The following is a 15,905-nucleotide window of genomic DNA, read 5'->3' on the forward strand; positions in this document are numbered from 1 at the left end:
ATGTCGAGCTCGAGACTCAACCTCGTAAATAAAACACTGCCACCTCCAGTTTAAATTCCCATGCAGAATATTGTGGAGGATCAAACACCCAAACCCAGCACAGCCCACACTTAACCTGGCTCAGTGCGGTGGAGTTTAGGACCCGGGGAGTTCAGTGCGGTGGTCCTTAGGACCCAGCGGACCTCGAGAGTCGGCTCAACTCAGGACCTGCCGCCCGCAGTGTTTCTGTTCCATTGACGGGAAGCAATCGCGATTGAAAATAAAGTGGAAATAATAAAATGTTTGGAAAAACACCATCGGTCATTGGAAAAGCGTTAGGATACAGTCAGTCAACAATCGGAACGATTTTGAAGGATGACGGATAAAGTGAGAATAATGGAGCATGTGAAATGCCCTGCCCCAATGAAAGCTACAATTATTACTAAGCAACGCAGTGGTTTATTTATTTGAATACATACGTTACTTAAGTGTTTTATATGCATAGAAAGGTAAAATATATACTATATACTAAGACAAACGCTTGACTAACTGACGCTAAATAATACCGGATGTACTTGTTCCAACTTACGTACAAATCCGACTTAAAGACAGACTCAGGAATGGAACTTGTACGTAACCCGGGGACAGCCTGTAATTGATAGATATGACTTTTGAGCAGGTGGTTACACCCAAAAATAATGGATAATATAGTGAGAGTGCAGAGGAGATTTACAAGGATGTTGCCTGGATTGGAGAGCATTCCTTGTGAAAATACATTGAGTGAACGTGGCCTTTTCTCCTGAAGTGACAGAAGATGAGAGGTGACCTGATGGAGGTGTATAAGTTGATGAGAGGCATTGATCATGTGGATAGCCAGAGGCTTTTTCCCAGGGCTGAAGTGGCTAATGTGGGTGGGTATAGTTTTGTGGTGCTTGGAAGAAGGTACAAGGGGGGTGTCAGAGGTAAGTTTTTCACACAGAGAGTGGTGGGTACATGGAATGCACTGCCAGCAAAGGTCGTAGAAATAGATATGATAAGATCTTTTAAGAGACTCTTAGATAGGTACATGGAGCTTAGAAAAATAGAGGGCTATGTGGTAAGGAAATTCTAAGCAGCTTCTAGAGTAGGTTGTAGGCCAAAGGACCTGTAATATGCTGTAGATTTTCTGTGTTTCTATTAATCTAAGGAAAATAGTTGCACATAAGCAAACGCTTAGTTTTTCTTTCAGTTTTAGGCTACATATAAAGCATCATCCCAACCGGTCCCAGTTTTCTTTTTAGTAGCTTTTGTTATATAATATTGGAACTATCTGTGATCCTGCAGGTTGTATTGCTGCCTTGACTATATACAAGAGTAAAGCTTAACAAAGTGACGTTATGGTCCTTGAGTAAAGAGACAAGTCCCAAACTTCAGAACATAAAAGTTCAAGCAGCTATGTTTCTGGTAACTTCCTGTGATAACAGCAATCTCTGATTATGTCTAAATGTTGAAAGTTTATCATTGAAGGATGATCTATAATGTTTTATGTGAATTTACATTGGTTTTATGTGATAGTTATTGAACATTGTAATGCATAATTTGAGCAATTTGAATCAAAGTCAGCTGTTTTGTGACTAGCATCTTTGAGCTGCTGTTATGACTCCTTTTAATGCAATATTTCTTAGTTTTGATTATTTAGTGATACAGTGCTGAGTTGGCCCTTCCTTCTGGCCCTTCAAGTCATACTGCCCCAGCAACCCTGACAAACCCAGTTAACCCTAACTTAATCACAGGACAAGTTACAATGACCAGTTGATCCACCCAGCATGTCTTTGGATTGAGGGAGAAAATGGGAGCACCTGGGAGAAACTCATGCATTCCACATGCAGACTCCTTATAGACAGTGCCGGAATTGAACTTGGAGCTCTTGGTGCCCATGGTGGAAGAAGCATTTCTTAGCAGTGTGCTTCTGTCTATGAAAATGTTGCATTTCTGGACATCTGTAACACATTAGTGGCCCCAACCAATAAAACCAGAAGCAATTCATTGAAATATTCTGCTGGTCACTTAATGATGGGCTTCAGATTTCCATTAGTGAATAACTCTATAATCAACATTTTTCAGTTAAAAACCTTAACTTAAAATCTTTATTGTTTTCCCAATTCCCTTCTGCAAACCAAACCTGAGAGTAGTTCATTTTAAAATACTAAGCCTGCAATTGTGTGAGCTGAGTATTCTAAAAAGAATAGCTCTCATCTGTGGTTTTCAAAAAGTAATTGGTTAAACACTTAAGATTTTAAGTTCAGGTTCTTAAAATGAATGATTATGGAGTTGATTATAGAGTTATTCATTGATCTGCAAAGATACAGAGTTCTCAGTACTTTATTTTGTTCATAGAGGCTACTAAATAATTGCATATCACAATGCATATGTTGTCCAAATTAGTTCCTTTGTTACCTCCAGCATACTTATAACTTGTTTCTGCCATTAAATGTTTTACTGCACATGTCTAAGCTTGAGCTATATGCCTTCCAACAGAAACAAGCCACATGAAACATCAAATTAATGCTGGTTCCTAGTGGAGAAATGTAATCAGACACATTTCCCTGTGCCTGCTGTTTGGGCCCTACAAATGATTTTCCAGCTGTTTATTCAGTTCACTTTTGAAAGCCCTGACTGTTTTTTCTACTGATTGTTTCCACTATTTCAGACAGTACCAACCAACCATCAGTAACCTTGTCACCTGTATTTTTCTTCAGAATCAGGTTTATTATCAGCGGCATGTGACATGTAATTTGATAGTGCTAAATCTGTAATCCCCTGGCTTTTGGATCAACTAATGGTTATAGCTTTTCTCTATTTATCTTGCCAATACTTGTGTACTCCAAATCAAATGTCCAGTTGTTTTGTACCTGAGATTCCATATCTGTGGAACCATTCTGGTAAATCTTGCCTTCACCTTGTCTGAAACCTCGCATCATTCCTGAAGTGATGATGAGAGGCATTGATCACATCTGAAGTTTACTTTCTTTTTATCCAACAGAAAGTTTCTACAGATTTATAAAAATACAAATGATTAGTGTTTTGGGATCAGAGTGCCCCTAGTTTATTAAGATCACCTTTGTACACTTTTCCTTCGCTAAGACAAAATGTAATTGTGTTACATTACTCAGTGTGCCACCCTACATTACTGTGAGTCCTGCTGGAATTTAACCTTTAAATTTCAAGTGTTTTGAAAACAATAATAACCTGATTAGAGTCACTGCTAAATCAACAAAATGGATTGCATACATTTAAAAAAAACAGTCATCAATAGATGGATATTTTATTATTCACCAAGCAACAGTAATTCAAACATAACTTATGATGTTCCTTCTACCTGTTGTCACCTGACCCCACTTTCCTTTAGTCTCCAGAGGATGAGGACTCATTATAGGTATGTTTCCATGAAAGTATGGAGTTTTGGAACCTCAGACAAGTAATTATTTTTCATATGCAAATCTAGGAAATTACATGCAGTGCATTTGACCAACACATATCCAGCTGAACTTGTTTCTGAGCCCAGCCTGCCTCCCCATGTATTTTGCTGATGCACTGAACAGCCATTTCTGTGGCAAAAATTAGCCACTACTTGATGTTAAATATTTTCCTATCTTTGAATCTTGTTCCAGGTTGCAAGACAAAGTACCTGAAACAATTGAGGCTCTTAAATTAGCAGGCATCAAAGTGTGGGTTCTTACAGGCGATAAGCAAGAAACTGCAATTAGTGTGTGTTTATCCAGTGGGCACTTTCACAAGGCGATGAGTATTTTGGAGCTTACTAATCAGAAATCTGACAGTGAATGTGCTGAGCAACTTCGCAGGCTTACTAGCAGGTAATCAGGTTCTCTTTTCTGAGATATATAAATTAAGTAGTTGTGCATTTTCTAATTGTACACTGAATTAGTTCTAGAAAAGTCATTTATTATTTCCTGAATATTGATATTTTAAAGTCTTAGTAAGAATTGTATTTGTCTTTGTATACCTTTTCCTAACTTTTTTAATAAATTCTGTAAGAAGTTGGACTTATTTAGCACCTTTTAAGAAAAACCTGTTGTGGTAGTTCACGAATCATCAGGCAAAAATCATTAAGCCAAAATAAAATGTTAAGCATGAGAGCAGAGTTTGGCTGGAAAATTAGGGTCTGAGAGGACAAGTTGAGATTTAAATATAAGCATTAGCATTTTTAGTAGGAAAGGTTGTAGATTATTTTATCAACATTTTGAAAGTGAGGATATGGGGCATCAAGGAAAACTGAAACAGTTTAATCTGTGTGCTAAATATATGGCTAAGGTCTTTTCTAGCAGATTCCCAAATTAACGGCAGAAATTGAGGTGGGAGTGAATGTTTAAAAATGTTCAGGAACTAAGGTTGAACTCATCATCAAATAGTACACAGTATGCTTATTGTTTAGCACTACCTGAGCATAAAGCTTCGATAAAAGGGTGCATCTTCAATCCATGTCATAGCATGAAGATGATGGCTGTGCGCTTCTGATTGCCAGGACATCAGGCAAGTATAAGCTGACAGGTGGTCAGAAATGTGGTGGGGAGACAAAGCTCTCTTTCTTCAGTATGAGCATAATAACTGACTGTAGATAAGAAGAGATCAACCTTGGTTTCATTGAAAATTGCAGGCATGGGAAGGTAATGATGAAAATACAATGCTACCAATGCATAATGTATCCATGCTTTTGGTTTTACTGAGTCATTTGACTATCAAAATTCTTACAGTATTTATATCAACTACTGGTTATGCAGTCTAAAGAGTTCTCCCTGGTACTACTGGAATATTAGCTGTCCTCTGGATAAAGATTTCCATAAAAGTTAGTAGAATATGACTGATAACAGCATGGTCTTATTGATAGGACAAATGGCCTAATTGTGCTCCTGTATCTTATGGACGAATGATAATGCTTTTGTATCTAATTTTTTATAAAACAAACATTTATTCTATGACAAAGGGTTTGCATTTTGTCAATGAAACATAATGTTGTTTTTATCAAGTAAATTAAATTGCAAATGTGGCTAAGTATCTTGCATTTTAATATTTTGGATCAGATCCACTATTGCTGTATCTGATTGTAGATGTAGTTTAGCGTACAAGAGACTTTTTGGAGCAAACTTGGAAACCTCAACAAATGATTTATCATTACAGACTGGAAAATGATCACGTGACTCAGCATGGCTTAGTTGTGGATGGAAGCAGCCTTTCACTTGCACTCAGAGGGCATGAAGAATTGTTCATTGAAATCAGCAAAAGCTGCAGTGCTGTGTTATGTTGTCGAATGGCACCACTACAAAAAGCAAAAGTAAGTGGACTACTTAAAAAAATGCAGTTCGTTTCAGCATTTGTAAGATGAAATGCAGTAGATTTCTTTTTGAACAGACTGATCTATATGTTTCTTCTTATCCTCCAATAAATTTTGATTTTGAAAATGTTGTTTACTGGAATGAAATATAAATCTTAACATTTTATTTTCTTGATAGTTTAGTAGAGAAAAAATGTTCGATGAATTCAGAATCGTAATGTCCGTCCAGTTTGGTCCCTAATCTTAGCTGGAATGCCAGCATAACAATTCCTGTTGGTCTTGCTGTTAGGGAGAAGCAAAATCAGTCTTCACCTGATAGCAGATCCCCACTGGTAACTCCTAGTTGAGAACTGTAATTAGGCCTCCTAGGCCATATTTATAAGTTGGGGCAGTAGCTTAAGAAAGTCAGGGCAGCGTTGTATGGTACCTTGAAGAAATGGATTTGTTCAACTAAGTTCAAGTTTATTGTCATCTGATTATACAAACTGTATATACAACCAAACAAAATAACATTCTTCCATACCACAGTGCACCCACAAAACATATATTACACACACCAAAATATTACCATAAATAAGTTAAAATATAATTCAGAATGCACGTAGGATGCAGTACAGGTAAATAGCTCACTGTCCTGGTGGCAAGACCTCAGTGGCGGCCGGTCTCGCATCCTGAAGGAAGAAGCTGTTACCCAGTCTGGCAGTCCTAGTCCTGAAGCTTCTGTACATCTTTCCTGACAAAAGTGGGTTAAAGAGATTGGGATGTGTGATAGGGTTCCATAACTTGAGATGCAATTCCTGGTAAGTCACAAGTAGGACAGAGGGTGACCCTCTCTGTTTTTACTATCCTCTGTAGAGTCTTGCAGTTTCTATATGACACAATGGTGCAGCCAGACAGAAGAATCTTGATGGTGCTCCTGTAGAAAATTGTTAGAATGGGGGCCTCAGTCTCCTCAAAATGTAGATGCTGCTGTGCCACCTTGACTAGTGAGGAAATGCTGTGGGTCCAAGTCCATTGTGTGCACACCAAGGAACTTCGTGCTCTTCACTCTCACCATGGCAGAGCTATTGATGTGCAACAGAATGATCGACATGCCTTCCTGTAGCCCCCCACCCAATCATTTGTTTTGTCTTGTCTACATTGAGACTTGGGTGGTTGTTCTTGCACCATTTGACAAGCCTCTCTATCTCCTCTCTGTATGCTGACTCATCATTGTTGTTGATGAGGCCAACTTCGATTGTATCAGTGTAGTTGCGAGTCAGCAGTGGGCTGAGCACGCAGAAACCGGGGAGCAGCAATGCTCAGCGTGATGGAGCTTGAGATATTGTTGCCAACTTGGACTGACTTGGAGTCTTACCATCAAGTAGTCCAAGATCTAGTTGCAGAGTCTAATTGACTTATAGCTAAAATTCTTGGATATGGGGTTTAATTTATTCACTTCATTGAATCTCCAATTTTCCCTGCTCCAGATCATGTAAAAAGATCTGGCCAGAATCCTCCTGAGCCAAACAATCTAAAGTTGAAAAGAGAAACAATTTTTAAGATTTGAGTCTCTTCATCAGACCTAAGAATGAAGCAAAGCAAGTTAATCGTGATAGCTGAGAAGGTGATGGAGGGCAATGGATAAAATGAAAGGAATTTCTCAGAGGGGTGTTATTGTGGGACATTAATGTATTTGTATATCTGTCATCATTATGGAAAGAAATTACTTGGTTGTTGCGTATGGCTATCTGTTGGAAGTAGGTATGTGTAAATTGTATGCCATGTTTGATACGTTACAGATGTGTCTGCACTTGAAGTACTTCATCTGCTGTTAAGTGCTTTGGGATGGCTAAAATATGAAACACTATGGGTGCAAGGGGTTCCAAGAACAGCTGTACACAGTGAAAGAAGAGTCTAATCCACTGGATACATTATACCTGAACTCTTCATTATTTTGGTTAGATATGACAAATCTGTCAAGGGAGAAGGGCTATTACTGCCAAGGTTGAAATTGATCCCTATGATTAGCCACAGGGCCACAGTAGTCGTCATAAGTTTCTGTATTTCATCCCTTGATTCAATGGGGATTTGTGATTCTTGATTGTAGAGTCATAGAGCTGTACAGTGCAGAAATAAGCCATTCAACCCACAACAACAATGCCAGCCCCATCTGCACTAATTCCATTTCCCTACATTATGTTCCTGCCCTATCTATTTAAGTGGTTCTCTAAATGTTTCTTAAACATAGTAATTGTGTCTGACTCTACCATCTCCTCCAGTGCATTCCAGATACCATTCACTCTCCATGCAAATCTGTCCTTTCACCTTTTTGTATCCCTACCGTGGGGGGAAAAATGTCCTGGCTATCTTCAAGCAAGAGAAAATCTGCAGATTCTGGAAATCTAAGCAATACACACAAAATGCTGGAGGAACTCAGGCCGGGCAGCATCCATGGAAAAGAGTAAACAGTCAACATTTCAGGCAGACATCCTTCATCAGGACTCACGAAGGGTCTTGGCTCAATACGTCGACTGTTTACTCTTTTCTATAAATTCTGCCTAGCCTGCTGAGTTCCTCCAGCATTATGAGTTTGTTTCTGACTACCTAATGTATCTATCCCACTTATAATTTTATAAGTCTCTATCAGGTCACCCTTCGGTCTTCTACATTCCATGGAAGATCGAGACCTCCAGTCTCTCCCTATAACTGAAATCTGCCTGTTCAGGCCACATCCTGGTGAATCTCCCTTGTACCCTGCAGTGCATCCACATCCTTCCTATATTTTGACAACCAAAGCCCACACATTATGCAAGTGCAGACTAATCAGTGTTCTGTAACTTTGCCTTAACTAATGGAGGCAAGCATGCCATATGCTCCTTTACCACACTTTGTACCTATGTTGCTGCTTTTGGGGAACAATAGACTTGAACCCCAAAGTCCCTTTGTTTATCAATATTCCTTAGAGCCTTACATTTTTTTTAATATGTCCTATCTGACTTCCCAAAACTTATCACCTCATTTGCGTAGATTAAATTCTATCTGGCAATACTCTGCATCTGATCTATGTCTTGCTGTAATCTTTTGACAACAACTTTCTCTGTTCATTTGATTAGTCCATCCAAAAGACACATTTTACACCCTACCAGAAGAGGCCCAAGCCTTTTTTAAGAAAAGCACAGGAGATAATGAGATGCATGACAAGATAGAAAATAGCCTAAGAAATGTATGAGTGGAGCTGCTAGCTGGCTTTAAAATAGAATAGAGTTGAGGAAGAGGCTGGAAGGCTCTCAATAGAGCAATGATAACTCCCCAAAATGTAACTGTAAATGTGTTACTCAAAACTGGCAGTTGAAAGTGGTTTAGATTATAAATGTAGCAAAACATGTGTGCTAATATTTTACCATCTGAAAGACAACTCCCAAAAATGGAAACACATCAGTATTACTTTGGAGTATCAGCCGAAGTTAAAGAATGCACTTTGAGAGATTTAATTTAAAATGAGTATGATCTAATATTTGATTTTAGTCTACTTTGAAATTTTTCATTTATGAATTTCTTTGTACACCATCTCTTGGGTATAGAGGCATGAAATTGTGCAAATTACTTTTCATATTTTAGGTAGTCAGACTTTTGAAAACGTTGCCAACCAAGCCAATTACCTTGGCAATTGGTGATGGTGCAAATGATGTCAGCATGATACTGGAAGCAAATATTGGTATAGGTATGTGAACAGTATTGTCAACTTAATCATATTTATCTTTCTAGCTCAAAGTAGATAAAGCAGAAAGTGTATAGTTTGTGAGATGAGTTAGAATAATGCAATACCATCTAAATGTCTATAGACAGTGCGATTTTTAAAAATTTGGTGCAAAAGTAGTGAATGCATATTTTAAGTAGTTCAACTTATTTTCCTTGTCTGAAAGCTAATTAACATTATTAATTGAGTGCTATCATCAACCTGAATTTAGGACTATGAATAATTTGATCAATAATATAATTATTTGAATAATCTGCTATTGTCATTCTGGATTGTGTTTCAGATTTCTATCTTTCTGCTTTCTTACTCCACTAATGGTAGAGCTTTTAGCTATCATGGGCTTCCATTTTAACAACAGCACTCTCAGCCTCTGTTGCATTTTGCCTCCCTGGAGTGTTTTCTTATTTTAGAATGCCAGTTTATAGACCTGAGTTTGTTTTTGTTTACAATGTAGATTTTATTAAATAGTTATTGTAAAAGTTCAAAGATTTCTGAAAACTTAATGCCTTTTAAAAACTGCCTTAACATCTTTCCACAGGAATCATGGGTAAAGAAGGCCGACAAGCAGTGAGAAACAGTGATTATGCAGTAGCAAGATTCTGCTTCCTCACTAAATTACTTTTTGTCCATGGTCATTTCTATTACATTAGAATATCACATCTTGTACAATACTTTTTTTATAAGGTATGTTACTTGACTATTCTGTTTACCAGTTTGTCACATTTTTGTATTGTTCTGCAACAATAGTCTTAATTTAGACTAGCTTTTAACCCATTTTCCTTGCCACCCCATTCTCACTAATTCCATCATTCATGTACCATACAGGTATAATACCTATCTGGTACTGTTATTCTCTGTGCCTAGACAGTGATGTCTTTTATTCTCTTAGAAAGCAAAGGTATTCTGACTAACTTTAATCTTGTCCTTGTCTATTTCGTCTATTTTCCATTAACAGCCAAATAAATGATGTCTAAATAAACAAATTGTGGGAACTTTTTATGTGGTAGGGTTCCAGCTGCTGGTATTTAGGGCGGCATTGAAAGTCCCCCATCTCTGGCAGAGTGTTCAGGACTTGCATCATAGTGTCAGTAGCTCAATTTTTACGACTGGAAGTCATGCAAGTTCCAGATGGGGACTCAGGAATACCATCACACTCAGATGTGGAAGTATTTTTCACTGCTGTTTCTGTAACACTTTTGTTTTTACCAATCAGGGCTGTTAGCCCTAAGCTGAACTCAAACCCAGAGGACTAGTGGACAACTCTTAGTCCTTTACCCTTTGACCTGTTTGGCATGAGTGACCCTACCACCAGCCAAAATAGCTCTCCAGGTCATTGAGGCACATAAGCCTCCAAACCATGACAAGGTTGCAGTCCTCATGGAGGAACCTTGGCATTGACCAGGAATCAAATCCTGAAATCTTGAAGAGCTAAACAATGTCAACAATGAAATAGAATTATTCTGCAGCAAATTAATTTCTTCATGGTTCTCATATTGTCATTGTTTTTTTTATTTATGGGCTCTTTGAAATCATTTTATTATTGACAATAGTGCATTGTTTTAAAGCCTCATGCTATTATACTTTCACCTTTTTCAGAATGTCTGTTTTATCACGCCTCAGTTTTTATACCAGTTCTTCTGTATGTTTTCACAACAGGTAAGCATTACTGGTTTTATTAGTTATTGAATTTCTGGATGCTGTATATTGTCTTTTTCTGCAGATTAACTATCTCTATCACTAAAGGATTTATAAAATTTGAAGGAAGAAGCAATTATTAAAATCCAAATCTGGTGTGTTTTCCCTTTGATACCCATTCACTTCAGTTTTTATTTGGGTGGTTTGATGCCATATTCCATCAAATGCTTTTTTGATGACAAATAGCAGTCACTCTCACCTCACCATAGCATTTCAGCTATTTGGCTGTGATGAGGTCTGGAATTGAGAAATGCAGCCTGTGCATTGGTGAGTAGTTTATTGATGAGTATGTATTGCCTGATACCACTGTTGACAAAGTATTGCATTTCTTGATGCTTAAGAGTGGACTGATTGGGTAGTAATTACCTGGATTGAATTTGGCATTGCTTTTGTGAAATCTTTAACCTGAGCAGATTTTTTACGTTGCTGAATAGATGCTCAATTGAAATGTAATAGCAACCAGCATGAGTAAAGGGGAGAGATAGAGAGAGAGAAAGAATAAATATGAATGTAAGGTGCATAACATTCTTAACAACATGGGTAAATTCAAGGCACAGATTTTTAAAAAATAGTGTATGATAACCTGATGGCTATTTCAGAAATCAAGTCACGAGTTGAACGAATATTCTACAGAGCTTGGTATTGAAGAAGGAGTAAAGCAGTAGGGTAGCTCTGGTAAAGAAAGAGATCAGTATGGTAGTGAAAATTCTTGCAAGATCAAGATGTAGAATAAGTCTGGAAGTAAGAAGTTACTGGTGGAAATCATATATGAATTTCCTAATCATAGTTGCACTGTAGTGTATGTCAAAGATTTAACTGTAGCCTTCACAAACAGTACTGTGTAATACCCGTGGGTGACTTTAATAGACAAAATCAGTAGTCCTGAGGATGAATTTGGAGTGTATTTGGGATTAGGTTCTTGCAATATGACATAGATCCAACCAGAAAACAGTTTGTTCCTTAGAGTTGACATTTTGAAGGAGCCTGGGTTACTTAACAATGACATGGTATAAAAAATACTCTGGTAATCATCACAGAATATGGATCTGAAACTGTTTGTTATGTTTCTCCTCTCACTGTGAAATGGAGACATCTCTTTCTCCCTTACTGCTGAGTTCCTTCAGCACTTTGTGTGTGTTGCTTGGATTTCCAGCATCTGCAGATTTTCTCTTGTATGAGATAATTAGTGACAGTCATTTGTGGAAATATTTCATGATTCTCAATAATGTGTATATATTTGAGAAATAAGAACTGCACAAGGAACAAACATGAGGAAATGTGCAGATGCTGGAAGTTCAAACAACACACACAAAATGCTGGTCCTGACGAAGGGTCTCGGCCCGAAACGTCGACAGTGCTTCTCCTTACAGATGCTGCCTGGCCAGCATTTTGTGTGTGTTGTCTGCACAAGGAAGATTGGTTAGCTGAAGAGTAGCATCACATTGTGGTAGGCTAGAATATTTAGGATGGGAGTGGTGAATACTGAAAAACATCCACTGCTGGTCCAAACAGTTAGACTCAATGTTACAAGCCTGCTTTGATAGCTTCACCTGGGAGGTATTTCAAGCTGAGAACATTTCTGAATAAAGGAAGTGGTCACAAGCTTCATTCAGAAGTGCATTGAAGACATTGTTCCCCAAAAATCGGTCCAGGTCTATCCAAACCAGAAGCCTTAGATAAATAGTTCAGTGTGTGTTGCTCTCAATGCAAGGGATAAAGCCTTTGCCTCTGGAGACCAACGGGATCAAGAGATGCCACTATGATTTATGTAGAGCCATTAAGGTGGCAAAATGGCAACATGGACAAAATCCAGTCACAAATGGCACACACAGCATATGGCAAGAACTGCACGCCATTGTGGACTTCAAGAGGAAATGCAGCAATACAGCCAACATTGCCGCCCTATTCTGGGGCGAGCTAAATGTTTTTTACACTCAATTCGAGTTTGATAAGACTGAACCCCCAAGGAGAGCCACTGATGACATCTGCTCCTTGGTCATTGCTGAGGCTGAAGTACATATGCAAGGCAGCATGGTTGGACAGTGTTCCAGGGCAGGTCCTCAACGTGTGTGCCAAACAGCTGGATGGTGTGTTTATAGACATTTTTAATCTCTCCCTCTCCCAGTGTATAGCGCCCTTCTGTTTCAAATTGTCCATCATTGTCCCTGTACCTAAGAAAACCAACAATTGACGCCCTGTCACACTCAGCTCAGTTACAAGCAAATACTTTGAGAGGCTGGTTAAAGCCTACATCTCCAGCATGCTACCACCCACACTGGGCCCCCCTGCAATCGCCTGCTGACAGAACCAGTCTACCGATGACGCCATAGCCACAGCACTACACACTGACCTCACTCACCTGGAGAAGAGGGATGTATACATTAGAGTGCTGTTCCTGGACTACAATTCAGCTTCATCACTATAATTCCCTCCAGATGTGACAAGAAGCTCAGAGATCTCGGCCTGCACCCTGCCTTGTGCAGCTGGTTCCAAGACTTCATATCAGATCGCCGCCAGGTGATAAGGATGGGCTCCCTCACCTCTGCCCCTCTGACCCTCAACATAGGTGCCCCCCAGGATTGTGTTCTGAGTCCCTTTCTCTACTCCCTTTACACCCACAAATGTGCTGCCACATACAACTCCAATCTGCTGATCAAATTCACAGGTGACATGACTTTGATCGGCCTTACTTCTAGCCATGACAAGACAGCCTACGGAGTAGAGGTTAATGTGCTGATTCAGTGGCGCCAAGATAACAGCCTCTCCCTCAATGTCCAAAAAACAGAAGAGCTGATCGTGGATTACAGGAGAAATGGAGACAGGCTCGCCCCATTCAACATCAGTGGAACTGCACTTGATAGGGTGAGTATTTCAAGCTCCTTGGTATACTCATCACTGAAGATCTCACTGGCTGTGTGGCAAAAAGAAGCACAACAAAATCTCTTCCACCTCAGACAACTAAAGAAGTTTAGCATGAGCCCCCAAATCTTCAAGACCTTCTACAAGGGCACCCTGACTGGCTATATCACCGTCTCATACAGGAACTGCACCAACCTTGATTGCTGGACACTGCAGAGAGTGATTCAGACTGCCTAGCACATTTGTGGATATGAACTTTCCTCCATTGAGGACATTTCCAGCAGCAGGTGTGTAAAGAAAGCCTGCAAGATCATCGGGGACACCAGTCACCACAACCATAAACTGTTTCAGTTGCTTCTGACTGGCAAACCGTACTGCAGCATTAAAGTCAGGACCAATAGGCTACGGGATGCTTCTTTCTACAAGCCATTAGACTTATAAATTCACATGTCTGTACATTGCAATGGAGTCATAATGCAAAGGTTCTTACTCCCTCACATTGTGGGATGGATGTAAGATTTAAGTAAAATTCTAATTAATATTCAAATAAAGAAAACAAATACCGAAAGATTATTAGAGAATTATTAAAACATGGGGAAATAATTTAAAAAGCAAGAGAACAAAAGTAAACTTTAAGAAAATTTTCTAAACAGATCACTTTAAAGTGGGCAATTGCAGGGTTGAGACTAATTAAATGTACAAATAAAATTTCTGTGAATTTTGTAGGAGTAGCATAGGGTATAGAATTTTTGTTTCTAACAAGTTAAGAAAGTTGAATTAAATGCCAGATACAAAAAAAAGCAACAACCATTTCATAGCAGAGATATTTGGAAATTTAGATGACCTAAAGATTGCATTCAATGTAAATTGGTTAGTAAGGATATCATCTAGCAATAGGCATATAAAACATTATTTTGATTCTTCTATGTATGTTCATTCTTACTATAGCAAAAATATATTTTTCCTCATTACAGTTTCTGAGTCAAAGACTTTTTTTTTTGGAGAAAAGCTTTAATCCTGTGAATCGTTGTCTATCTTGGTATTAGCCTACAAACTCCCACTAATTATCCTTATTTCCTAAAATAATTATTGTTTAGGATTTTAGCATGTACATGTCATAACAGCATCTTGCATTCATATGGTATTAACAAAGGGTTGATGTTGGAGGGCAAAAATGTAAGTAGAAATACCACATTTAATATGGTGTTAAATATATATTTTTTAGAAAATTTCAAATGTGATAGTAAACCATAGAGATATTAAGTCAATTGCTTAGAGAGGAAAATTTAACAAACATCTTTAGCAGAATATGTGAAAGGTTTAGGAATTGAACGGTTGGAAACAACATTAGCACTAACTGAATGGAAGAAATGGAGACAGCATAAAGTCAGAAGTGGTGAAATACAGATTTTTTTTTAGTTTATTGTTCTAAAGGAGTTTGGATGTGGAAGTTAAGCCAGTGGAGGGACTGAAAGCAAGATTGAGGATTTTGATTTAAATGTTAGAGGCTGAAGCTATGAAATTGGTTTATTTAAGTTCTGCACGAAGGTTAGTTAGGAAGGTTCAATCTTTACGTGTTAATATTGAAGTAGTAAAATGGATTCAACAGTGGCTGGATGGGAGATGCCAGAGAGTAGTGGTAGATAACTGTTTGCCAGATTGGAGGCCGGTGACTAGTGGTGTGCCTCAGAGATCTGTACTGGGTCCAATGTTCTTTGTCATATACATTAATGATTGGATAATGGGGTGGTAAATTGGATTAGTAAGTATGCAGATGATACTAAGATAGGTGGCATTGTGGATAATGAAGTAGATTTTCAAAGCTTGTAGAGAGATTTAGGCCAGTTAGAAGAGTGGGCTGAAAGATGGTAGATGGAGTTTAATGCTGATAAGTGTGAGGTGCTACATTTTGGTAGGAATAATCAAAATAGGGCATACATGGTGAATGGTAGGGCATTGAAGAATGCAGTAGAACAGAATGATCTAGGAATAATGGTGCATAGTTCCCTGAAGGTGGAATCTCATATGGATAGGGTGATGAAGAAAGCTTTTGATATGCTGGCCTTTATAAATCAGAACATTGAGTATAGGAATTGGGATGTAATGTTAAAATTGTACAAGGCATTGTTAAGGCCAAATTTGGAGTATTGTGTACAGTTCTAGTCACCGAATTTTAGGAAAGATGTCAACAAAATAGAGAGAGTACGGAGGAGATTTACTAGAGTGTTACCTGGGTTTCAGCACCTAAGTTACAGGGCAAGGCTGAACAAGTTAGGTCTTTATTCTTTGAAGCAAAGAAGGTTG

The 15,905-nt window shown here is 38.4% G+C and overlaps 1 protein-coding gene across 2 annotated transcripts in view; it reads left to right on the forward strand.

Annotated features, from left to right (window-relative positions):
- The window catches only part of atp11b (ATPase phospholipid transporting 11B), a 151,702-nt gene that overhangs the window by 74,130 nt on the left and 61,667 nt on the right, over positions 1-15,905 (forward strand). For both annotated transcript variants that reach the window (XM_059944854.1, XM_059944848.1), the window contains exons 19-23: positions 3,630-3,833; positions 5,155-5,308; positions 8,909-9,011; positions 9,586-9,731; positions 10,644-10,703. In XM_059944854.1, coding sequence (XP_059800837.1) covers positions 3,630-3,833; positions 5,155-5,308; positions 8,909-9,011; positions 9,586-9,731; positions 10,644-10,703 — 667 coding nt within the window. The remainder of the gene's footprint in view (positions 1-3,629; positions 3,834-5,154; positions 5,309-8,908; positions 9,012-9,585; positions 9,732-10,643; positions 10,704-15,905) is intronic.

This window comes from Hypanus sabinus, chromosome 2 (genome assembly GCF_030144855.1).
Source record: "Hypanus sabinus isolate sHypSab1 chromosome 2, sHypSab1.hap1, whole genome shotgun sequence".
Lineage (NCBI taxonomy): Eukaryota > Metazoa > Chordata > Chondrichthyes > Myliobatiformes > Dasyatidae > Hypanus > Hypanus sabinus.